Genomic DNA, 27461 nt, shown 5'->3' with positions numbered 1-27461 from the left:
ACACTAGTGTTTTGGCTGCAGCCAGAAGTTAGACCTCTTCTTCTCCTTCTATTTCTTCTTTCTCTAACTGAGCAGGAAACTGGGTAGGGCCAGTAGAAAGTATCACATCAGTTCTGTGTGCCACCATTCTTCCAGAATCCTGGAAGGGAAGGAAGAAGAGGAGGAGGAAGAGAGGGGACCCAGCAATTAGAAATCAGATAGAGACCCTACAAGTGACCCTTCCTTTCCCATGACCAATCTGAAGAATCAACTCTTCTGGCTTCCTCTTCCCAGAAATCTTCAAATCCAAATTCAGAGACATCACCAAACTAGTGGAATATACTTGAGTTTCCCATCTACTTAGTCAGCCTGGCAAGCCAGTGTTACAGACTGGTCTAATTAGGCATTTAAAAAAGGTGATAGAAGTTGTTGTGATACTATGACTAAAAGTGTATTCTGGAATTCGTAACATATACTTGCTACATAAAAATTGGCATCAAATGGAGCAATGTTCAATTTTTTTAGAAGTCAGTCTTGTCATTTTATTTTAGTTTAGTTTTAAAATATTTTAGTTTTTCCAATTACATGTAAAAACAATTTTTAACATTCATTTTTTGAAATTTGGAGTTCTAAAATTCTCCTGGTTCTGCTCACTCCACTTTGCATCAGTTCATGTAAATCTATCCAGATGTTTCTGAAAGCATCCTGCTCATCATTTCTTATAGCACAATAGTATTCCATCACAATCATATACCACAACTTGTTCAGCCATTCCCCAATTGATGAGCATCCCCTGAATTTCCGATTCTTTGCCACCACAAAAAGGAGCTGCTACAAATCTTTTGGTAGGTATTGGTCTTTTTCCTTTTCTGGGGGAGTGGGAGGGAGCTCTTTGGGCTACAGACCTAGTAGTGGTATTGCTGGGTCAAAGGGTATCCATAGTTTTATAGCCCTTTGGGCATAGTTTCAAATTGCTCTCTAGAATGTTTGGATCAGTTCACAACTTCACCAAAAGTGCATTAGCATCCCAGTTTTCTCACATCTCCTCCAACATTTGTCATTTTCTTTTTCTGTCATATTAGCCAATCTGATAGGTATGAAGTGGTACCTGAGAGTTGTTTTAGTTTACATTTCTCTAATCAATAGTGAGTTAGAGCATTTTCCCATATGACTGTAGATAGCATTGATTTCTTCATCTGAAAACTGCCTGTTCATATCCTTTGATCATTTATAATAGAAAAATGTCTTCTATTCTTATAAATTTGACTTTGTTCCCTATATATTTGAGAAATAAGGCCTTTTTATCAGAGAAATTTGCTATAAAAATTTCATCTCAGTTTTCTACTTTCCTTCTAGTCATGGCTGCATTGGTTTTGTTTGTGCAAAAACCATTTTAATTTAATGTAATCAGAATTATCCATTTTACATCCCATGATGCTCTCTCTCCCTTGTTTGGTCATAAATTTCTTCCCTTATCCATAGATCTGACAGATAAACTATTCCATGCTACCCTAGTTTGCTTATTGTATCACTCTTTATATCTAAATCACGTACCCATTTTCACCTTATCTTAGGATAGGGTATGAGATGTTGCTCTGTACCTACTTTTTTCTAAACTGCTTTCCAGTTTTCTCAACAGTTTTTGTCAAATAGTTCTTGTCGCAAAAGCTGGGATCTTTGCATTTATCGAATACTGAATTGCTATAGTCATTACCTACTGTGTATTGTGTACTAAACTATTTAACTGATCCACCATTCTTAGCCAGTACCAAGTTGTTTTGATGAATACTGCTTTGTAATACAATTTGAGATCTGGTAGGGCTAGGCTTTTGTTTCCTCATTGCCTGTTCTAACTCCTTCAATTTTTTTTTTTGTCTTATTGATATAGCTAGCATTTATAGCACAAGCTGATAATGGGCATCCTTGCTTTACTCCTGATCTTAGTGAGAAGGCATCTAACTTATCCCTATTACAGATAATGCTTTCTAATGGCTTTAGACAAATACTGTTTATTTTAAGGAAAGCTCCATTTATTCCTGTGCTTTCTGGTATTTTTAATAAGAATGAGTGTTGTATTTTGTCAAAAGCTTTTCTGTATCTATTGAGGTAATCTCTTAGTTTTTCTTAATTTCTTTTAGTTTTGTTATTGATATATTCAATGAGGCTGATGTAATCTTGGTATAAATCCCACCTGGTTACAGTGTATGAGCTTTGTGATACATTACTGTAGTCTCCTTGTTAGTGTTTTATTAAAATTTTTTGCATCACCACTCATGAAGGAAATTGGCCTGTGGTTTTCTTTCTGTTTTTGCTTCTCCTGATGTAGATACAATGTTTTAGGTACCATGTTTGTGTCATAAAAGGAATTTGGTAGGACTCCTTCTTTGCCTATTTTTCTAAATAGTTTATATGTTATTGGAATTAATTGTTCTTTAAATGTTTGGCAGAATTCATTTGTGAATCCATCTGGTCCTGGGGATTTTTTTCTTAGGGAGCTCATTGATGGCTCATTCAATTCTTTTTATAAGATGAGGTTATTTAAGCATTCTATTTCCTCTTCTGTTAAACTGGACAATTTATATTTTTGCAAATATTCATTCATTTCACTTAGATTGTCAGCTTTCTTGGCATATAACAGGCCAAAATAGCTCCTAACGATTGCTTTAATTTCCTCTTCATTGGTAGTGAATTTGCCCTTTTCATTTTTGATACTGGTAATTTAGTTTTCTTCTTTTTTTAAGTAAAATTATTTATTTTTTTTTAATTTTTTTCTTTCATAAAACCAGTTCCTAGTTTTATTTATTAATTCAATGGTTTTCTTTCAATTTTGTTAATCTCTCCTTTGATTTTCAGAATTTCCAATTTGGTGTTTAATTGGGGATTTTTAATTTGTTCTTTTTCTAGGTTTTTTTTTTAGTTCCATGCCAGATTAATTGATCTGCTCTTTCTCTATTTTATCGATATAAGTGTTTAGAGATATAAATTTTCCCCTAACTACTGCTTTGGCTACATCTCATAAATTTTAGTATGTTGTTTCATTGTTGTCATTCTCTTTGATGAAATTATTGATTGTTTTTATGATTTGTTCTTTGACCCACTCATTCTTTAGGATTAAGTTAATTAGTTTACAATTAATTTTTAATCAATTTTCTATGGCCCTTTATTTAATGTAATTTTTATTGCATTATGATCTAAAAAGGATACATTTGATATTTCTGCTTTTCTTTATTTGGTTGTGAAGTTTTTATGCCCTAATACATGGTCAGTTTTTGTGCAGGTGCCATGTACTGCTGAGAAAAAAATATATATATTCCTTTCTATCCAATTCAATTTTCTCCAGAGGCCTGTCATATCTAACTTTTCTAAAATTCTATTCATCTTGTTGGGAAATGAGATGGGAAAGTTGAGGTCTCCCACCAGTATAGTTTTATTGTCTACTTCCTCCTGCAAATCATTTAACTTTTCTTTTAAGAATTTGGATGCTATACCTTTTGGTGCATATATGTTTAGTGTTGATATTACTTCATTGTCCATGGTACCTTTTTAGCAAGATGCAGTTTCCTTGCTTATCTCTTTTAATTAGATTTATTTCTGCTTTTGCTTTGTCTGAGACCATGATTGCTACCCCTTTATTTAATTCAGCTGAAGCAAAATAAATTCTGCCCTATCTCTTTACCTTTATTCCATGTTTGTCTCTGTTTCAAGTGTGTTTCTTGTAAACAACATATGGAAGGAGTCTGGTTTTTAATCCGCTCTGCTATCCACTTCCATTTCATATATGATTCATCCCATTCATATTCACAGTTATAATTATTATGTTTTCCCCTTCATCCTATTTTCCCCCTGTTTATCCTTTGCTGTATCTCTCCCTCCCTCCCTCTCTCTCTCTCTTTCTCTCTCTCTCTCTCTCCTTTCACCTTGGTCTTCCTCTAAAGTGTTTTATTCTGAACACTACCTCCCCCAATCTGCCCTCCCTTCTATTAACACCATGCCCTTCTCTTATTCTCCTCCCCTCTTACTTGCCTTTAGGATAAGATAGATTTCTATACCCAATTGAATGTATAGGTTACTCCATCTTTTCGCCAATTCCAATGAGAATAAAATTCAAATATTGCCCACCTCCCTGCACCCCATCTTTCTCTCTATTGTAAAAACTATTTCATGCCTGTTTTATGTGAGATAATTTACTCCATTTTACCTTTTCCTTTCCTCTTCTCCCAGTGCATCCCTCTTTCTCACCCCTTAATTTTTTTTTTGTATCATTCCATCATAGTCAACCTACATCCATGCCCTCTGTCTCCTTTGAACAAGTATGTCTTCCAATGCAGGAATGTAAACAGTTTTACCTTATTAAATCTCTTATGATCTCTTTTTCCCATTTACCTTTTTATGCATCTCTTGAGTCTTGTATTTGAAAATCATATTTTCTGTTCAGCTCTGGTCTTTTCATCAGGAATGTTTAGAGTCCTCTATTTCATCAAATGTCTATTTTTTTTGCCCTTAAGGATTGAGGGAATACCAACATATATGTTGAAGTCTCAGGTTAGAAAGGAAGATTGTGAGTCAGCACTGAATTAATTAAGAAAAATAATAGCTACCAGGCTTGGATAAAAAATTTGGATAGCATAAAATTCAAGAAATTAAATTGCTAAATGATGGTGACAATAGAAAGTGAGAAATATTTGGACTGCCCTTCTAGGACCAGTGAAGCAGGAGGCATGAGAGGTATAACTAGTAATATAAAAGATGAAATGTAATGGTGTGGGATAAGGGGGCAGTAGGGGATGGAAGGAGCATGAGAAGAGGTTTAAAAAGAAAGGAAGTTTGTTGGTTATGGAATAGGAGTTCCAGAGTATAGTGGGGGGAGAGGATTCTGGGAAGATAGCAGAAAATTCGAAAGGTCAGAAAATTCAAAGCTTTCCAAATTTTCTCCATAAATAAGACAAAATGGCACCTCATGGTCAACATGGAGCAGCAAAAATAAACAAAAATTGAGGCAGAACAGTGGTCTTACTGGGACAACCAGAGAAAATCTGAAGAAAAATCCCAGGAAGGAGGTTCAGCCTGAGTGAAGTGTAAACACCTCCAGGCTAACTCTGATGAAACATCAAGCATAGAGGCCTGGGGGCAGATGGGTTGGGAGGTAGCCTCGACTCTGCCATAGGAATTTTCAGTTCCTAGACAGTGAGGGGAGTTGGGCATCTGAGTTAGAGAAGATTGAGAGAGTCTCTGCTGAAAAGGGACGCCAGGCCCAGCAGTGCTGCTGAGATGTGGTCCTGGGCAAGAAGGAATCCGCACACACCTAATGAGTGTAGAAGCAGTTGGGAGGAGATGTTGCTGGCTATGGGCACTTACAGGAGAGCTGAGTTCTTGGTCTCAGTTTCAGGCCAGAAGGGAGACCTGAAGGTCATAGCCACTAGAGGGTTCTCAGGGAGCAAGAGCATTTCCAGCATAGTGTGCTGGGGGGCCCTAGCTGTGGCTTGGAGGAAGAAAGTAGTGCAGAGGTTGGGCCCAGGACAAAGCTCAAAAAATAATTAAGAAAGACCTGAGGCCAGAGGCACCATCCCTGCATGCCAAGATTAGAAGTGATTATAATGACAAGCTGCTAAAAAAATTTTTTTTGAATGAGGAGGCAAAGGAGAAAGAACCCAACCATAAACAGTTACTATGGGAATAGAGAAGACCAGGGTTCATCTTCAGAGGAGGATACCAAAGCAAAAAAAGCCTCTCCCATCACAAAGAGTAACACCAAATGGTCACCTGCCCAAAAAGAATTCATAGAAGAACTCAAAAAAGACTTCAAAAATCAAATAAGAGAGATTGAGGAAAATTTTTTTTTCAAAAGTGAGAAAAATCCAAGAAAAACAAGAAAATTATGAAAAGAATGTCAGATAACTAGAAAAGGAGATCCAGAATCTTAAGGAAGAAAATGACTCTTTGAAAATTAGAATTGGGCAAGGGGAAGCCAGTGAAGTTATTAGAGATCAAGAAATAATAAAACAGAAATAAAGAATGAAAAACTAGAAGAGAATGTGAAACATAAGAAAAACAAGTGATCTGGAGAACAGATCAAGAAGAGAAAACATAAGAATGATCAGATTGCCTGAAAGCTATGATCAAAAAAAAGAATCTTGAAACAATAATGCAAGAAATAAAGAAAATTGTCTTGAAGTGTTAGAACAAGAAGGGAAAGTATAAGTAGAAAAAATCCACTGATCACTGCCTGAAAGAGATTCTCAGGGGAAAACCTACAGAAATGTCATAGCCAAAAATTCCCAAACCCCCAGGTTAAGGAAAAAATATTAAGAGCAACAAGAAAAAATAATTCAAGTATGGCAGAGCCACAATTAGAATTACACAAAACCTAGCAGTAGCTACACTAAAAGACTGCAGGTCTTGGAACATAATATATCAAAGAGCAAAAGGACTGGGGTAGTGGCCAAAAATATCGTACCCAGCAAAGTTAAATATAATCTTTTTTTAAAAAGTTAAATATAATCTTGAATGGAAAAAAAATGGATTTTAAATGAATTGACAGACTTTCAGGATTTTATTGCAAAAAGACCAGAACTAAATTGAAAATTTGACATACAAGATCCAAGAGAAATATAATGTGAATATTAAATACTAATTATGATGGACTCAATAAGGACGCATCATTTGCTTTTTTTTAATGTGGAAATGTAAACCTTATGTCTAAGATTGTCATTAGTAATTGAGTAGTTTGAAAGAAAGAGTGGGGTAGAGCTGAGTATGATATGATTTTAAAAAGCAGAATGATGTAGGAAAAGGTAAAAAGGGTATCTCATACAAATGATGTGTGAGAGGAGGAACTGATACAGAGGAATTAGAAGAGGAAGTTGGGAAGTTCTGGAATGCTACTCTCATCAGGAATGGGTTAAAGAGGGAACAATACATCTGTATTAGAAAGGTACAAAAGTCTTCTAAATTCAGAAAACGGTAAGAGACAAAGGAAAAGGGAGAGGGGAGAAGTAAGGGAGGGATAGGGAATAGGAAGGGGGGGTATAGAAGAGTGTGTAGATTAACAGGAATGGGATAAAGAGGGAACAACATACATATTTAGAAGGGTATAAACATCTTCTAAATTCAGAAAGAAATAAGAGGATAAGGAGATAGGGTGCAGAGAGAATGTAAAGGAGGGATTCTTGGAAGGGGCGTAAATTAAGGAATAGGAGGACAAGGTAGTGGGTAGAAGTAAAGCAGAGGAGTAAAGAGGGATAGGAATAGTGAGAAAAGAGTAGTGAGGAAAAATAGGAAGGAGGCAAATACACAAGAAGTAATTATAGTTTAGAATGTGAATGGGATAAATTTACCCATAAATAGAAACGGATGGCAGATGAAAATTTTGAATTAAACAATATGTTGCTTTTAGGAAATGCTATAAAAATGAGAGATACACATAAAAATAAAATAAAGGTCAGGAGTAGAATTTATTATGTGAAAAAGCAAGAATAGTAATCATGATCTCAGAGGAAGTTAAAGCTAAAATCAGATTAAACAAAAGAGGAAAAAAGGGAAACTACACTATGTGTCAGCCATATTAATCAACAGTTTTAGACCATATAAAATAACTATACAGTATAAAACAATATATTGAGTATGCCTGCCAAAACAGACCCAGGAACTGTATAAATATAAACACAAAACACCTTTCATACAAACAAAGTTAGATGGAAATAATTGAAGTAATATTTATTGTGCATGGGTAGGTAAAGCTAATATAATTTTTAAAATGTCAATTTTACCTAACCTATTTATGTAATACCACCCCAATTAAATTACTAAAAAATTAACTTACTGAGTCAAAAAAATAATAATGGGGTTCATTTGTAAGAGCAGAGGGTCAGGAATGTTAAGGAAACCAGGGGAAAAAGATGTGGAGGAACTAGATTCAGTAGTCTCAGACTTTAAACCATATTATAAGGTGAGAGCAATGTTGAAGTATAAAATTGATAATTTTGATTATTTTGAATTAAAATTTTCCTGTATAAATAAAACCTATGTAGCCAAGAATAGAGGGAATGCAGAAAAATTGGGGAAAAAAACTCTTATAGACAATCTCCCAGATTGATTGGGTCAGAATATTGTTGTGGTGTAAGAAATGTTGAGCTGGTGGATTTACAAAAATATGGAAAGACAGTACAGTGGAAGGGACGGGCAAATCTGAGTGGGGCACTGAGTAAGGTTGACGTAGATAGAGATGAGAGATTGGGAAGTGGGTATTGGAGATTCAGTATCACTGAGATTGGCAGAATAAAAGGGAATGGGAGTTAACTGACCATTGGGAATGAGTCTAGGTAGAGAATTAGCAGATAGGAGCAGCTCCTTTGATGAAGTCAGGTGAGTCGAATGTTCCAGGTCACGGTTTCACCTCGCAGTCTTGGCTCAGTTGCAGTACAGTCTTGGCTCAGTTGCAGTATTGGCAATGAGCCTGGATTTGAACCTAGTTCTGGGTTCACTAAACCAAACTGCCTCGTTTTCTGATTGTGCTTTGGATGTTATACAGTTATTGTGTGTGTGCATGTTTAATGAATTGCATATTTAAAATTTTTTACATGAGTCCAGAGTCAGTTTGGCTTTGGTTACACTTTTAGAATGTGAAAAATAAATAAAACAGAAAAATGTGTTCCAAATGTTGTTTTTAATGATTTTTTAAATCCCATGTGTTTTGTGCCTCCATAAGAGACTGCCAGAGTTTTATTTAATATTCTGAATGTGAATACTCGTTAAAGGTATACATTTATATAATAAGAGCCTTGCTGTTTTTGCCAGTGATGTTTCAGTAGTCAAGCAAAAAAAAATTTTTTTTTCAGATTTTCTTCCCTGTTCTCCCTCCCTCTTTTTCTTTCTCTCCCTCTCTCCTCTCTGTTCTCTCTCCTCCTCCTCCTCTCTTTCTCTTTTTTCCCTTTCTACCCTCTCTTCCTCTTTTCTCTCTCTTTCCATCTCCTCCCTTCTTACTATGCAGTTCATGTGGAGATAAATAATGGGAGCATTATATAAATATTTAAATATTTAAATTGGCAATCGAGGCATCTGTTATATGAATAATTAAAGTTTTTGGTGTCAGGTGCTGTTGATATGGGGTAGCAGTACCGCATAACTTCTTTGATCCTGTTGATAGCATTTATTTCATTCTCCTTAAAGAGTTTCTCAGGAGCTCCTCCTCCCCCCACTCCCAGTTGGCATTGAGGTTTATTCAAGTTGGAAAGTGATTTTATTTTTCTCTCTTGCTCAGTTAAAGGAAAGTTATTAGAGGAGTAAGGTAATCAAGCTGTTGGCTTCCATTTTGAAAGGAAAAATAAAGTTCTCCCTGTCTTAAACTTATTTGTCTCAATAACTGTTTGAGTAACCCTTTGTTTTAATTCATAAAGTTTTCTACTTTTAATATCTTTCCCTTTCTTTAAAAGCTAGAATTTTAAAGATGAATAGTGACATAGAGTTAACTGAGTGATTGAATAGTAATCGGGCCTGGAGGCTGTAGGTTCCTTACCCCTGGGATAGATTTTCAAGCTAGCTTAATTAGAAACTGACAACCTTTATTAATGACTTGTGAAATGTTGAGAAAAACTCATGCCAATTGACAGCAATCTAGAAACATAGCATTGTAGTAATTTTTGGTCTGGACTTGTGATTTCATTAGTATAGGAAATTCTCTATGCCAATGTAAATGACCAACTGTTCTTCAACTTTAAGCCTTAAGAGAGTTTCTTGAAGTACTGACAATTTGTATTTCCCAGGGTCACACAGCCAGTATGTGTTAGAATCAGAGTTTGAACTCAAGCCCTTCCTAACCTCCAAGGCCCCAGATATCCACTATGCCACACTGAATTAGAAGGGACCCTAGAGATCATCTAGTCCAAATTTCTTATTTAATACATAAGGAGTCTGGGGCTAGGTGTTAAGTAAAGTAATATGCAAAGGGTATCATTAGACGTGCGGTATTTTACACAATTGATCATCCTCTGTCAGTAGCTTTGGAGAGAGAAGTTTCAATTGAGTGCTGAAGTTAGAAGCCAGATCTCAAAGGGTTGAGGAGTGAGAGGAGAGGAAGCAGGGGCAAGTGCGTAGACAAGCTGATCAAGAAGACTCATATATAGGGGCAGTGTTTTTTGTTACATTGTTATTTGTCAGTAACATGAAGCCTTTGCTCTGGCAATGTTGTCCTCTTCACTGAGGCCGTTTGTTTTGGACAACTCAGAGCTATCTGTTCAGACCTGCTTCCAGGGTGGGATCTTCTAGGTCTTTATTAAGAGCTCTGACTAGTTAGAATCAGTCTGGTTCTGCTGAAGATGAGGGATCTTTCTCATCGTCTAAGACTGCTGTCTAAAGGTAAAGCGATCTCCTTGGGGCATTTTTGCTCAGTGATTGTTTGCTAATGTCTCAGAGGGCTAAAGAAATTGAGTATTTCATACATGAGACAGGTAATATCTCTTATACTTCTGCTTGACTTTATATGATGGGTTTGTTGCTAAAAAAAAGCTACATGTAAATTGAATATTGGTGATTTAAATTATGTATTAAATGCACATAAGGAACTTGCTGCTTAAAAGAAGTATAGTGTCCTCTCTGGATTACTCCCCTAACTTTCAGTCACACTTAAGAAAGAGGTTGCTACATTGGGTTCTTGTGTTCCTGATAGGTCTACACTTCTAATATTATCTCTCTTGGCCTCCGTTGTTACGTTTCTCATTAACTATCAGACATATTTAAGTACATACAGTACTTGAAAAGAACAGTAACAGTTCCCTCTCCAAACCTTGGGTGCATTGTCCCACAAATATAGCTTTCATGGGAAGAATGGGCTCAAACTTGGAGTAAAATGGTAGTCACACACACACACACACACACACACACACACTATATGTGGCAATACTGCCTCACAACTCATAGTACTTCATTGACTACCAGTACTTTCTCTCTTTGTAGATTTTTAACGCAGCTCCTTTTTGCTTCCCAAGGCCTTTCCTCTTCATAGCTCAGCTCTCACTGAATTCATGGCTAGCTCTCTTTTCTGCCTTCAGGTATCCCATTTCTTGAAGCTGCTTCGTTTCTGGGGTTATTTCCAGTCTTTATCCCTGTCCATCTGGAGCTTGTGTTTCTACTCCTTCAGTTATACCTTGAACTTTCTAAAACTGACAAACCCTTGATCTTCTCCCACTGGGCAAATTGCTGCTAGACATCATGGTCAATGTGGATATGGAAAGGAGAGAGAAATCCTCTTAGGGGTCTCATCTACAAAGCCTTGCTGAACTAGCATTCTCTTGAATACTGGAATTCATCCAGGGTTTAGATATTTAAAATCCTGTAAAGGCATGGCCTTTTTTTTCCCCCCACTAGTGAGGTTACTTTCTTTAGTTCTGTCAGTAAAAAAGATTCACACTTCATAAAGGGATCTTGGTAGTGTGTGGCCGGATTTTGTAGTTAAACACCATGTTAGCATTAAAATCTTGTCATCTGTGAATAATCCTGTGACTTCATCTGCTAAGTGGTGGAGGGGCATTAGGGAGATTAAATACCCTCCCTTACAGAAGCTTATTGTGAAACCTGTTATAAAGTTAGGAGTCAAGCAGAGAATCATCTCCTGATTCAATTTTTATGTAAATTCAGGTTTTATTATATTTTATGTGCCATAAGTAAGGTAAACATTTATAATGTCAGAGAATCATAGCATGTTAGGACTTAGAAGGACCCTTAAAAATTATTTAGTCCAAATCTTTCATTTAAAAAAATTTTGTTATACTGAAACTGAAAAATACAAAAAAATGAACATTTTCATATGCAAAGAACAGAAAAAAGAACTATATATGAAGTAACCAATCTCTCTATATAAAGCATCTTTTAAAAAAATGCTAAATTCAGCGTGCTAGTTCCAAAGCTGCCTCACTGGTCTGTTGCCCACTTAACTTTTTACTTTTCTGTCCATTTTTAAAAAATGCTTAACTAATATTCCTTTCCTTCTTTTTTTAAATCAACATAACTAGCCTGTTTCTCTTCCCAATTCTACCCCTCCCATCACCACCCTCGGAATTAAAAAACAAACCTTCCCTTGTAACAAGTTAGCATAGTCAAGCAAAATAAATGTGACTCTTTCTGCACCTCTCTGTCAGGAGGTGGGAAGCATACTTTGTTACTGTTCCTCTGGAGGTAGGTTAATTATTGCATTGATCAAAATTCTTTCACAGACTGTCAAAGTTACTTTTTTGATTGATTGTAGATCTCATTTGGGAATCTCTGCAGTGTTTCATGACCTGGTATCTCTGCCTGAAAGCTGGTATTGTCTCTTAGGAAGGAAATAGAACTGAGTGCATAGGAGAAATGAGACCACAGGATATGAACTAGGAAAAAAAGACAAATGCTTTCCTGACAGTCAAAGAGAGCTGGTAGTCTGTGAGTAAGGATGTTATCTACCGCTGGAAGCCACAAGTTCACTTGAGATATTAGCCGGCAAATGTCATCTGCAAATAGCAGTGGTTGAACGACCTCAGAATACATAGGGAAACTCTTCAGTTTGCACTCTGCTTTGGAAATGCAGCATGGCCTGATAAATGGCCAAAGGGTATGAATGACCAGTTTTCAGATGAAGAAATTAAAGCTATCCATAGTCATATGAAAAAATGCTCTAAATCCCTGTTGATTACAGAAATGCAGATTGAAACAACTCTGTGGTACCACCTCACATCTATCAGATTGGCTAATATGACAGAAAAGGAAAATGATAAATATTGGAGGAGATGTGGGAGTTTTGAACTAACCCAACCATTCTGGAGAGCAATTTGGAATTATGCCTAAAGAACAATCAAACTGTGCATACCCTTTGATGTAGCAATACCACTACTAGGTTTGTATCCCAAAGAGATCATATAAATGTGAAAAGGACCCACATGAACAGGAATATTTGTAGCAGCACTTTTTGTGGTGGCAAAGATTGGAAATTGAGGGAATGTCCATCAAATGTAGTGGAATACTATTGTGCATATGATAGAAATGATAAGCAGGTGGATTTCAGAAAAACCTGAAAAGACTTACATGAATTGATGCTGAGTGAAGTGAGCAGAACCAAGAGAAGATTGTATACAGTAGCAATAACATGGTGTGATAATCAACTATGATTGACTTAGCTCTTCTCAGCAATACCATGATCTAAGACAATTCCAAAAGACTCATGACAAAATGCTGTTCACATCCAGAGAAAGAACTATGGAGTCTGAATGCAGATTGAAGCATTTTATTTTCACTTTTTTTTGGTTTATTGTGGCTTTCCCCTTTTGTATTGTTTCTTCTTTCACAGTATGACTAATGTGGGAAGATTGCTTGCTGTCTTAGGGAGTAGGGAGGGAAGGAAGAGAAGGAGAAAAATTTGGAACTTAAAATCTTATAAAAATGAATGTTAAAAACCATGTTTATATGGAATTGAAAAAAATGCTATTTACCAAAAAAAGACCATCAAATTAGTTTTCCTTTATAGTGCTATAGTTATTGTATAAATTGTGCTCCTGGCTCTTCTCGCTTCTATATCAACTCATACGAGCCTTCTCAACTTTCTCAGACTCTCTCCCATTTGTCATTTCTCATTGTGCTATATTATGTCGTGCTCCATTATATTCACATAGCGGCTCTTTTTGTGGTGGCAAAGAATTGGAAATTGAGGGGATGCTCATCATTTGGGGAATGGCTAAACAAGTTGTGGTACGTAATTGTGATGGAATACTATTGTGGTATAAGAAATAATGAGCAGGATGCTTTCAGAAGCACATGGAAAGACTTAAATGAACTGATGAAAAGTGAAGCAAGCAGAACCAGAACATTGTACACAGCAATAGCAATATTGTGTGATGATCAACCATGAAGGACTTAGCTATTCTCAGCAATACAAAGATCCAAGACAGTTCTCAAGGACTCAAGGATGAAAAATGCTATCCACCTCCAGAGACAGAACTGATAGTCTGAATGCGGCTAGAAGCATACTTTTAAAAAATTTTTTCTTTATTTCTCTTGTGGTTTTTCTTGGGGGGGAAGGGGGTCTGTGTTTTCTTTAACAACATGGCTGATATGGAAATATGTTTTGCATGACTGCACATGTATAATTTATATCAAATTGCTTACCTTTTCAATGAGGGGGGAGGGAAAGAAGGGTGAGAATTTGGAACTCAAATTTCTAAAAAAAAATGTTAAAATTTTTTTCATGTAATTGAAAAAAATAAAATTTTTAAAAACAAAAAAAGTAGAATGGGATACCTTGGCAGTGAGTTTATTTTCAGCCCCCCACCCCCACCCCAGCCCTCCAGTTGGAGGCCTTCAAGCAAAGACTAGATGATGATTTTTTTTGGAGTGTGCTGGAGTGAACATTTTTCATTAATATGAGTTAGACTAGATGGCCAATGAGTTTCCTTCCAGTTCTGAAATTCTGTGATTCTCAGTCAAGTCAGCTTTGTGTTATTTCATATGTGATCTCATCTGGAAAATAGAAATGATATTTTATTATTTATTTATATTATTTATTAAAATTATTTAAGCTATTTGACCCGTATTCACATTTGTTTGTTTACATATACATATATACCACACATGCATGTATGTATATGTATGTGTATATGTATATGTATATGTATATGTATGTGTATATGTATATGTATATGTATATGTATATGTATATGTATATGTATATGTATATGTATATGTATGTGTATGTGTATGTGTATGTGTATATGTATATGCATATACACATACACGAGGCAGCTAGGAGTCAGGAAAACCTAAGTTCAGATCTGAGCCTCAGATGCTTAGTATTATGTGACCCAAGGCAAGTCACTTAACTTCTGTCTGCTTCATTTCTCTCATCTGTAAATAGGGATGACAATAGCATCTACCTCCCAAAATTGTTGTGAGGACCAAATGAGATAGTATTTATAAAGTGCTTTGTAAACCTTAAAGCACTATATACGTGTTGGATACATATATAGTTAAATCACTGTATGTATATGTATACACTATGTATCACTATTCTCCTTCTCTACTTATATGTATGTGGAAATATACATATATGTTTATAGTATACATTTATAGAAAACTACACTATAAAAGGACGTAAGCCAAGAATGTTATGCATTGATGCTAGGTAACTTTTTTGCCTAGCTCCAACACAGAGACACAATGCTGGTCTTCAGCACTCTCTATTAGAACGATCCAGCACTGTGATAATGGACTGGGGTTCAGATCACTTTTTTTGGTAGTAGTTTTTTTTTTTTAATAATTTATTTATTTTTAGTTTTCAACATTCACTTCCATAAGATTTTGAGTACTAAATTTTCTTCCCTTCTCTCCCCTCCCCTCTCCCCAAGACAGTGTGCAATCTGATATAGGCTGTACATGTACATTCTTTTTAAACATTTTTCACGTTAGTCATGTTTTAAAGAATTAGATAGGTAGATAACTTTGTGTTGGAGTTGCTCCCCTTTTCTGAATTCCTACTGTACTTATATTCCAGATGTCATTATATGACCTTAAATTGTTTTGTGATTGTTTCATATATCTTAATTTTCTCTCCCCAGTCAGAAAGCAGTGTGAAGTAGAGAAGGAAATATGTCATACACACAGCAAATGGCAAAGTACTCATAGTGATGTGTATATTCCCTAGTAAGTGTTTAATAAACACTAGTTGATTGGCTTAGTGTATAGATGATGATTTGAATTTGGGATTATTAACCGTGCAGTTGCAAAAAGTAAAACAAGCAAACAAAAACCCAAAACTTGTACATTAATTGAAACATGGTATTTAACTCCACCCTTTCATTTGTTTTTAGTGCAGTGGGAAATCATAATTGCAGATTTAATTTACTGCTGTTAGTTACTCCAGAAAAAAGTCAATCCATCTATCAAGGTAAAACATGTAAATGGTTTTATTTTTTATACAATATAAGTCTATGTGGTGAATCATTTTTACGGAGGTGTATGGGTAGCTTACCACTGTTCTTTGAAATAAGTGCTTTCACTCAAGGCTTCTAGACAGAACTATCTTCCCTATAAATTATGCACATGGAAAATAGGACTGGTGAAGTGATAGTCATTCATGATTAATAACTTGTTTGACATTTGAAGATGATGAATTGTGTTTTTGCATCTCTGCAGATTTTTATTTTTTATGTTTATAAGTTGTGATGTACAACTCAGATTTTGCTAGGTGAACCTTTCGGTTTTGGCAGTTAGATCAGATGAGATAAAGCATTTATTAAGTTTACAGTGTGCAAGGCATTGTGCCGTATAAGCACTGGGATTACATAAGCAAAAAGAAAGAGTCCCTGCCCTCAAGGAGCTTACATTCTAAGGAAGGAAGACAACATCTAAAAAGGGAACTGGAAAGTGGAGGTGGGAGACAGGGAAGGAAGGCACCCTCTCTGGGACGAGGTGGAAAAATAGTCTGGAGCCTGAGTGGTGTGGGCTTGATGGATTGCGAATGAGAATGGGTGGTGTGGGTGCTTCTGGGGAGTAACTTTTAGCCAAAACTACTGTCAGATATTTATTTTTGAGGGATATTTAAAAAGAAAGGAATCAACATTTTAAGGACAGTACTACATGTGTTTTTGCCCAAGCTAATAGTTCCTTTTTGTTCAACTTAAAATTTCTTTTCAATTAAGAAGCATTGATTTTCTCACCTTGCCTCCCTCCACTGAGAAAAAAAATAAAAAATCAAGCCTTTTTTTTTTTTTAACAAATATGTTTAGTTAAGCAAAATACATTCCCATATTGGCCATGTCCAAAAATGTATATCTCCTTCTTATTAAGTCATTTTTATATAGTACTTTATAGTTTACCTTTATTCTTAAAATGTTTCATTTGTGTTTTATTGCACTAATTAATCATTTTTTAAAAAAATTTAACTTCTATTTATTCCAGTTTTATATAACCTTCATTTCTGAAGAGATCCTTCCTACCAGTATGTCAGAGCCATCTCTTTTAACAAAGATTTTAAAGAAAGGGGGGTAAAAAGAGTTCAGCAAAACCAACCAGTATTAACGATATCTGATAGTATATGCAGTATTTCTCATCCATAGTCTCACACCTAAGCAAAAAAGGGAGGTAAGTGCATTTTCTTACACCTTCTCTAGGACCAAATTTGGTTAGTATAATAAGTGTCCAGTTTCGGTTTTTTTTCTACTTACAATGTTGTAGTCTTTGTGTATTCACGTATAAATCTTTCCAAGTGTCTCTGGATTCTTCATATTCATTGTTTATGATGGTGCAGTAATATCTCATTACATTCATATATAGAATTTGTTCTTCTTAGCGGTTGAGCACCTACTTTGTTTCCAGTTCTGTGCTACCCCAGTAAGTGCTGCTGTGAATGTAGACTTTTGTTTCTTTGGCCTTCTTGGGGTTTATGCTTAATAAGGGGATGTCTGGATCAAAGAATATAAATGTCTTAATCATTTTTTTCAGCTTAATTCCAAATTTCTATCTGGAAATGTTGGACCACTTTACAACTCTACCAATGGTGTATTTTTAAGGTTCCTATTTTTAACTCTTCCAATAATGATTATTCCCATCTTTTGTCATTTTTGCTAATTTGCTGGGTATGAGATAAAACCTCAGACTTGTTTTGATTGAATTTCTCTTATTATTAGTAATTTGAAGCTATCTTTCATATGGGTATTAGTCATTTGTAATTCTTTTGAGAACTGTTTGTTCATATCATTTGACCATTTATCCATTGGGGAGTGGCTTTTTGTCTTCTATATTTGCATTAATTTCCTATATATTTTAGATACCACGTATTTGTATTGCAAATATTTTCCTCAGTGTTGCTTTTAGTTACTACCACAGTGATTTTATTCATGAAAAGATTTTTTAGTTTCACATAATAAAATTGTTTATTTTATCTTTTGTTATGACACTGTCCCTGTTTGGTTAAGAATTCTCTTTCTGGCCATTGGCATCAAAGTTATCTGATCTCATTTTTCTTGATTTTTTTCTTAAGCGATGTGATCTTTTGTATTCAGGTCATTAAACCTTTTGAACTTATTGTGGTACTTGGTGCAAGGTGTTGGTCTAACCTAATTTCTGCCACACTGCTTTCTAGCATATGATAAGCTTGAGGAAATAAATTACTCAGGGGAAGAATTCCCTATTGAACAAGAACAGCTTGGAACACTGGAAAGTATTATGGATAAGCTCTGCTTGCTTATCCCAACTTCCACTCTTACAGATGAGTTTCTGCTCCCCAGTTCGTGGCTAGCTATAGTTTCCTCTAAAAGTATTAGAGTTACCTCTGTGGAGTCAGGGATGTTTCCCTAATACCATTGCCTTAAGCCCACATGGGTGTGCTTCTACCCCTCTCCCCCAAACAAAGATTATCACTAGAGTATCAATTTAGTCAGCTAGTCTTAAGTAGGTTTTAGAAAGGGATATTTACTAGGATAGTACTGTAAGAATAGTTGGTGTACCCTGAATCCAGAAGTCTGTAACACACTTCCACTACCCAGTTCAGGTCCTCATTACCTCTTTCCTGGACTCCATGAATCTCTATCTCTACTCTCTCCCCATTCCAAACTATATACCACACAGGTGCAAAGTGATTTTCCTAAAGCACAAATCTATCTTACCCTTCCACTGTCTGTCTGGAACTCCCACTCTCTAATTAATGAACTTCCTTTCATTTTAGACCTCTTGTTCTTGCTTCTTCTTTAGTACTTACTGAAACCTAGTTCCCTTCAGATGAAATTGTATTTCAGGCTATCCTTTCCAGCACTGATTCCACTTTCTCTCGTACTCACCCATAGAAGAAAAATACTGTAATCTGCATTTTAGCCAAAGTTTGTCAGATAGTTTACTTAATATACAAGCATTCGGGCTTGAAGGGAATTTTCCCAAATGAGAAAAGTTCCCTCAGCTACTTGGAATTCTCACTGGTCCAGACTTTGTCGACTTATATTTTACAGTAACCATGAAACAAAAAGCAAAATGGCACAGCAAAAGAAAAATAAGAGATAGAGTTTAAATTTAAGTTTTTGAATTTACTTAAACAGAATAGTAATGTTAATCCCAGTGTACCTCTGGGGAAAAAAACTCCCAACAGATTATTCCCTCTTTAACATCTCATTGGCATTTAAAGCTCCCTACAGCCTGTTGCCTTCTTATGTTTGTAGTCTTACACATTTCTTACTCTCTCCCACCCATTCTATGATTAAGCTATACTGGCCTACTCCATTTTCCATCTTGGTGGCTGTCACCTTTTTATGAAAAGCTTTCTATCCTCATTTCTGCCTCTTAGAATCCCTATCTTCTTTCAAGATTTAGCTCAAGAACCACTTGCAAGCATCCTTTTCTAGTTTGAACAGCAGTTAACTAATTCCTTTTCCTCTAAGGTAAGCAGATATATCTACTTTTTATGTATCTGGTGTATACCTATTTATGTATATATTGTCATTCCCCTGTTAGAATCACAGAATCACAGAATTTGAGAGTTGGCCATCTAATCTGAATAACCTCTACACAAAAATATTCCATACTATAACATATTGGTCAAGTGTTGTCTAGCCTGTGTTTTAGTACCTTTAAGGAGGGGCTACCCACCACCTTTTGAAGAAGTTCATTTCCACTTTTGGACAGCTTCAGGGGGTGGACAGGGGTGGGGAACCTGTAGCCTCAAGGCCACATGTGGCCCTCTAAGTCCTCAAGTGTGGCCCTTTGACTGATTCCAAATTTCACAGAACAAATCCCTTCAATAAAAGGATTTGTTTAGTAAAACTTGGAGTCAGTCAAAAGGCCGCACCTAAGGACCTAGAAGGCCACATGTGGCCTTGAGGCTGCAAGTTCCTCACCTTAAGTTAGGAAGTTTATCCTGACTTCAGCCTAAATTTGCTTGCCTCTTGCAACTTTTACCCTTTCTGCCCTCTGGAGGTAAACAGAACAAGATTAAGCTTTCCTTTACATGACCATCCTTCATATACTTGTATGCAGCTGTAATGTCAACTGAGTCTAAACATACCCAGTTCCTTCAACCATTCCTCATGTCGTGGAGTCAAGACCCTTCACCACCCTTGTTGTCTTACTAGATGCTCTCCAACTTACCAATGCCCTTTTAAAACTCTGGTCCCTAGAACTGAACATACTACTCCAGGTGACATCTGATGAGGGCAGAGTACAGTGGGACTCTCTATTCCTGGAAACTATGCTCCTCTTAATGCAGCCCAAGATAGCATCAGCTTTTTTGGCTGACATATCACACTGCTGACTCATATTGAATTTAGAGTCTACTAAAATCCTCCAATCTTTCCAGAACAATATTGTCTCTTCTTGCCTTTCCCATCTTGTAAAGTTGATTGTTTTTTGTACCAGGAGTGAGACTTCACATTTATCCCTATTGAATTTCATCTTATTATATTCAGTCCAATGCTCTAACCTATTCAGCATACTATTGTATCCTTGATCTTCTTGTCCACTGTATTAACTATGCCTCCTAGTTTTGTGTCACCTGTAGACTTGTTGAACATATGATCTGTGTGTTTATCCAAGTATTTGATAAAAATGTGAAACATCATAGGACCAAGCATCATGGGTGCCACACTGGAGACCTCTTGCCACATTGATACTATCCCATCAACAACTACTTTTTTGAGTCTAAACCAGTTCTGAATCCTTATGATTGTACTGGCATCAATTCCATATCTCACTATCTTCTTCACAAGAATTGTATGAAGTTTTTTATCAAAAGTTTGCTAAAACCTAGGTAAACTATATCAATAGCATGTCCCTCATCTAGTAATTTAATTTTGTAAAAAGAATTCTACTATTAATCTTGTAAAATACAAAGGAAAAAACTTTAGTTAATCAGGTATGACTTGCTCAATTGATGAAACCACATAATCATTGTTTTCCTTTCTGTATTTGCCAGTCATCTCTTTTAATTATCCTTTCTAGGATGTTCCCGGGATTAAAGTTAAACTCACTGGCTTTTAGTTTGCAGACTCTCTTCTCTTTCTTGAAAATCAAGGCAACATTTGCCCTTCTCTAACCTTATGGTTGGGTAGCTAGGTGACTCAGAGGATAGAGTTCCAGGCCTGGAGTCAGGAAGATTCATGAGTTCAAATTTGACCTCAGATACTTACTAGGTGTGTGACCCTGGGCAAGTCACTTAACCCCGTTTTTCTCAGTTTCTTTATTTGTAAAATGAGCCAGAAAAGGAAATGGCAAACCACTCCATTATCTCTGCCAAGGAAACCCCAAATGGTGTCACAGAGTCAGACAGTATTGGAATGACTGAACAACAACAAAAACTCCCTGTGACGCCTCTCCTATTTTCCATGATCTTTGAGAGATTGATAGTGGCTCAGCAACTAACTATACCTGGGCCAAGTAAGTTGAATTCATCTATGCTAAGTAGGTGATTTCTTGCTTGTTCTTGACTTACCTTGGGCATAAATTTTCCATTGGTTATTTTTCTGTTGTCATTCCCTATATAAAAATCCTTCTTTTCCGAGAAAACAGAAACAAAGCAAGAATTTGGTAGCTCTGTTGTCAGTGGTCATTGTCTCATCTGTGCCCACCCAAGGTTCTGTCTCTTCTTGAATTCTCCTTTTTCTTCTAGTATGTCTTCAAAAACAGAACAAAACAAACAAACAAAAAAGCTAACAAACTCTTCTTATACTTCACTTCTTCTCCCTCGACTCAGCTCGTTCAAAGCTTTAACGTTCCTGATGCTCATTTTATAGGACTTTGCCATGCATTTATATTAATCTTGCCTCCATTTTCTGTATATTTCTTTTTTAAAAAATCTAAAGTGGTAGGCAAGTTCCTTGTCCATCCTCATTTGTCTCTTTGGCTATATCTTGTAGTGTGTTTTTCCTCTTCCTTGAAATTGTTTCTTTGTAGGTCTTCAGAATTTTATTCTTGAACATTGCCCATCCCTCCTGGGCAGACTTCCCTTAAAGCAGTCCTGCACAACCTGTGGCCCTCCAAAAGAATTTCAGGGGGCCTTCGAAAACTGTAGGGGAAAGCCTCCTTTGGCATGCCCACGGGCCACGGGTTGCGCAGGCCTACCTTACAGCATTTCAATCTATGGGATCCTACCTACCTTTCCTCTGAACTCTTTGAAATCTCTTTTCTTAAAATCTAGGGTTATGTGTCAGGCTGTGCCCTAATATCCTCTAGTTCTTTATCATAAGCTCCACACAGAGTGATCATTTCCCTTCAAGTTTCCCATCATTTCTGCCCCACCAGCGAGATCTTCTCTTAGTGAAAATCAGATTCAGAATAGAATTTCCCTTTGTTGGTTCCTCTGTGTTTTGAAGGATGAGCCAAATCAAGAATTTAATATCTGTTCTGCTTTTAGCAGAGAAGGAGACCTCTAGCAGATGGCCAGATAATTGAAGTTCCCCATCACTACTTTGTCATACCTCTGTACCTGGCCTGTAATCTATTTTCCCAAATCATCATTTATTCTTTCTTTCTTTCTGTCAAGGTAGTCTGTAGTATAATTCAGTGAAAAATCACTTCTGTGTCTCCATCCTTTAATCCTCACCTAAATACTCTCCATGATGCTTCCTTCTTCTGGTTCCTGGATTTCCTCACATACCCTGATATATTTTTAATGTAGAATGTTACCCTACTCCCAACCATTTTTACTTGTCCTGTTTTGTTTTGAAGAAGGTATATGCATCCAGAACCATAGTCTAATAATAGGTTTCATCCCACCAAGTCTCAGTGATACCTCTTAGGGCAAGTATGCCCCCTTGAATTAAAACTTCTCATTTCTCTTGTTTGTTGCCTAAACTTTGAGCATTGTATATAGACATTTGAGGCTATGGATTTTACTTCTAGCTTCTTTCTTAAATATTGTCTCCTGTGAATTTCTGGGAATATCAGCTGCTATTCTTCCTTCTTTGTGGCTACTTTCTATAGGTCTAAGATCACATACTAACTCTTCTTTCTTGCATTTAAAACTCTTCACAACCCAGAACCTTCCTACCTCTGCAGTCTTCTCATACATAACTTTTCTCCATGTACTTTATGGTTCCTCTATACTAGCCTTCTTGCTTTTTCTTATATGTGATGCTCCATTTCCCGTCCCACCCATGCCTTGGTTGGCACCAGCTGTGCTCCCATACCTGGAATACCTCCCTCCTTACTTTCATCTCTTAGAATCCCTAGTTTACTTCAAAACTCGGGTCAAGTGCTACATTCTATTTAAGCCTTTCCTAATTCCTCTAGCTTCTGGTCCTCTCCCTCCCATAAGTATTTTGTATTCATAATATATATGTATATGTATACTTATACATATGTATGAGTCATACACTTATGTGTCTGCATTCTGTGTCCCACTTTAGAATATAAGCTCCTTAAGTGAAAAGACTGGTTTTACACTTTAAGGGATAGTACATTAACCTAGGACAACTGTTCTCAAAAGTGTGGCCCACAGATCTTTGTAGGTTGGCAGTAGAGTGGGGAGAGGAGTAAGCATTTATATAGAGCCTACTATATGCCAGACATTGTGCTATGCACTTTATATAAGTTATTTACAATATCCTTGCAAGTTAGGTACTGTCATTATCCTCATTTTACAGTTGAGGAAACTAAGGCAGAGTTCAGTGACTTGCCCGGGGTCACACAGCTAGTAAATACCTGAGTCTGGATTTTAATTCAGGTCTTCCTGACTTAAGGCTCAGGGCTCTATCCACTATACCACCTAGCTGCCTCTGGTTCCCAAGATTCTTTCAAGGGATCTGTGGGGTTGAAACTATTTTCACAATAATTTGAAGATATCTTTGCCTATTAAAATACTCCTCCCTTTTCTAACTTTGTGTCTATATAAGGCTGAATTTTCTTCAACCAAAATGACATAGTATAACAGATTGAATGGAGAGGTAGATATGACAATCCAGCTGTCTTTTATTAAGCCAGCTGTTAAAGAGATTTGCAGAAATATGTAAAAAAACAGTGCCAATTCCTCACTAAAAATTTTTTTAATTTGGAGAATATATTTTTCATAAAATATGAGTTGTTGTTTATTATTGTTATTATTATTATTATTATTTTGAAATGAATAATTATTTTATCATTTTTAATGTCTGCTATGGTAAATATTGATAAATATGATGCACATAAAGAAAAGCTCTTTGGAGTCCTCAATAATTTTTAAGAGTGTAAAGGGTCCTTAGACCAAAAATTTTAAGAACTGCTGCCCTAGAGTAAGGTCATATTTTCCCCTTCAGGAAGTATGCTTCTTGTGGGCAGCGATTGTGTTTTTTGCTTTTCTTTTGTATCCTCAGGCTTAGCACAGTGCCTGGCACATAATGAACCTTAATAAATGCTTGTTGATTAAATTATTGATTGACTATATTGCCCTTCTACTGAATCAAATCCAGTGCCTTCCCTGTTACCGCTAGGAGCAAATATAAACCACTCTATTGTTTAATGCTCTTTGCAACCCAGCCTCATCCTCTTTTTTCAACATTCTTATGTATTCCCTTCCGTGAACTCTACAGTTTAGCCATATCAGTGTCCTTGCTGTGCCCCACAAAGTACACTTTACCCCTGCCTTATCTGAACCTTGGCACCAGCTGTCCCCTGTGCCTCAAATATACCCTAGCCTGACTTTTTACCTCTAGGGATCCTTGGTTTTCTTAATGATTTGGTTGAGTACCACCTTCTGGATGAGGCCTTTTCTGGTTCCATTAGCTGCTGGTGCCCTCTTGAAGACTGTCTTGTATCTGCATTGTGTGTGACTTGTATAGATATATACATATTGTCCTACCCATTAGAATCTGATCTCCTTTGAGGGCAAGGAGTTTCATTTTTGTCTTTGTGTTATCTACACCTCATACAATGCTTGGCATATGCTAGGCACCTAATACATCCTTGTTGACTGATCGTTTGCCACATTGTAGATATTCAATATATTTTTGTGAATTGGAAAATGCCTTTCATAACACTGTGGTCACCCTGACACACCCCAACTTCTCCCTTCTCTTAATCATTTATAATATTTTTCTTAGTTTGAGGTTTGGGAAATAAGTTTGACTGAATAGTGGTAAGGGTAAGGGTAACGGCATTTGAATGGCTACTCTGCATTTCCTGAGTTAGCTGTTCATAGAAACTTAGTGGTAATTGGCATTCAGCTTTTTAAACTAAAACGAATAATACCCTAGGATTCTCAGTTGGTTTTGCAGTATCCTTTTGTGACTTTGAAGTATCCCTTTATCTTTTCTGAGCCATCACTGTCTGGCAGTGTTTCCTGGCTTATCTGAACAGCATTCCTGACAATTCTGAGCTCTGTTTTCATTCTTCTGATTATTGCAGTGTCTCTTGGAAATATCTGGTCTCCTAGCTTGTCAGAATAGGAGTGGGGTAGGTGAGAGCCTGTCATTTATTGATTTTCCTCATTTTGTGCTGTTTTGCTAAATTAGGAAAGAAAAAAGGTTTCTTCGGTTGGAATTTGCTCTGATTTTTTTTAAATCAACAGTTTGCCTCAGCTTGACTTTTTTCTTTTAAATGTGTATCTCTGTTTAGGAAGCTATTTTGCTAGCCACTTCATCATGGGAGGAGAAAAGTTCGACTCAACTCACCCTGAAGGATATCTGTTTGGAGAGAACAGTGATTTGAACTTCCTGGGAAACAGGCCAGTAGCGGTATGTTACCTAGATTTAATTCATTTTTGTAGAGTCATTTACATTACTGAGATGGCAAAGATTAGTCTCTACTTTTTTTATAGTTTGACATAAAACTGAAACATTCAGACATTTAGTTGTGTTTCTAAGCCATTTTTGTCTGACTTTCATTCTCTGATGAATGTATCAGGATAAAAAGCAAATACCACAAATAAAAGTTTTTTTTTAAACCAGGTCATGTGAGAATCTTTAACAGTTCTATAATCTTTTCCCCTTTTGAATTCATGTTTTTCAGTTTCCATTCATTTATTCAACAAATAATTATTGAGTGCCTACTATATACTACACAGCAATATTACTATGCTAGGCTTTGCTAAGGATATAGATGATGCATACCACATATCCTTCTGCCTTCAAGAAACCTATAGTTCATCTGGGGAAACAAAACAAATAAATATGTGACATTTTAAAATAGTAATAATAAATAATATTAGCATTCAGGACATACCCTGATGCCTCATCTTGGTATAGAGAAGGCTTTGGCTTTTTAAAGGGTCTCAGTAGCAAATGAACTCTAGAAGGCTGTAGAAGGTACTGCCATATGTGATCTGCAGCAGAGACAACTTAGTTATGTGTAGAGGGGCTCATCACCATAAGGCTGCCCATGAAGTGATTTCATTCATTTCATCAAATGGCCTTTTTAAGAATGGAGGAGTTATGACCTACCTTGGTGGACAGAACATCCATATTCATGACCGTTGAAGTTTTGAATCAAGCATGTGATCAAACAGTATAAGAGTGGAGAGAATAGAGAGATTAAGGAGCTGCTGCAGTATAAACAAAGTGGAACTTGAAGCAAGTTTTGAAGGATGACTTCCTAAGAAAGATGACATGAAAGGTGACAGCTCAGCCTAGATCCCCTAAGAAACTGCCCAGCAGAGGGTAGCAGAGGAAGCAATGGTCCATCAAATCAAAGAGTAAGGGAGTAAGGAGTAATAATAGTAAGTCCCTCCATTCAATCCAACACTGCATTAAGTAGATAGCCAGAAACCAGTGAGGGGCTGTGACTGGGGGATGTGCCCAGAGGATCTTGGCCTTGGCTTGACAGAGCTGTAGTAGGGGACAAAGCCAGCTTCCTAGAGGAGCTGACCAAGAAAACAGAGAGGAGGCAGAGGAGCCTGGGCACAGAGGTGCCTAGGCAAACTTTGGGGCCCTCTTGGGTGTCTGAGACTAGAATGATCTCTGATATTCTCTTGGAGTCACAGAAAGGGACAAAGCCAGATCCTAGTCAGGGATTGCTTAGGGAGAGAGATGGGACAGAGGTACTGAGGCAGCCCATAAGGCGGGGGCTTCTCCAAGAGGCCTAAAACCATTGCCATCTTTGATATTTCCTGGTTCCACACGGAATCAAGAAGATGAAGATGAGGTAGACAGTCTTGGGGCCCTCCAGGAAGTCTGAAGCCATTACTATTTTTGATATTTGGTCAGTCTGTCAGGGCTACAAGAGGAGACAAAACCAAGGTTGTTGATTGCAAAAGAAGGAGAGGGAGATGGGCTAAGGCCCATGTCTGCTTTGGGCCACCAGGAAAAGAAGGCATAAGCCCTGGATTGAGTTAGAGGACAGTACGTACTCTCAGCTCTAGGCCCACCTTCCTGTTATGGGCAAGGATTGAAGAAGAGGGCAGAGAGAAGGACTAGGGACCAGATATCTTTATCCATAACCATGACAGGACAGTGGCAACATATCCAGACTGCAGAGGAGACAGGACTAATGCTCATCTATCCAATCCAAGAGTGCAAGAGTTAGTGAAACCTGGCCCCAAAAGAGAGTCCAAGTATGGGTATTGAGGCTGGACACATGAG

The 27461-nt window shown here is 36.8% G+C and overlaps 1 protein-coding gene across 4 annotated transcripts in view; it reads left to right on the top strand.

Moving 5' to 3' along the window:
• RNF157 (ring finger protein 157) overlaps positions 1 to 27461 on the top strand; it is a 125563-nt gene that overhangs the window by 16814 nt on the left and 81288 nt on the right. For all 4 annotated transcript variants that reach the window (XM_021002576.2, XM_021002577.2, XM_021002579.2 and 1 more), the window contains exon 2: positions 25501 to 25619. In XM_021002576.2, the coding sequence (XP_020858235.1) occupies positions 25501 to 25619 (119 nt within the window). The remainder of the gene's footprint in view (positions 1 to 25500; positions 25620 to 27461) is intronic.

Source organism: Phascolarctos cinereus, unplaced genomic scaffold, assembly GCF_003287225.1.
Source record: "Phascolarctos cinereus isolate Bilbo 61053 unplaced genomic scaffold, phaCin_HiC Scaffold_5;HRSCAF=322, whole genome shotgun sequence".
NCBI classification, from domain to species: Eukaryota; Metazoa; Chordata; class Mammalia; order Diprotodontia; family Phascolarctidae; genus Phascolarctos; species Phascolarctos cinereus.
The sequence above is the reverse complement of the archived record's forward strand: the minus strand, read 5'-3'. Positions and strand labels throughout refer to the sequence as shown.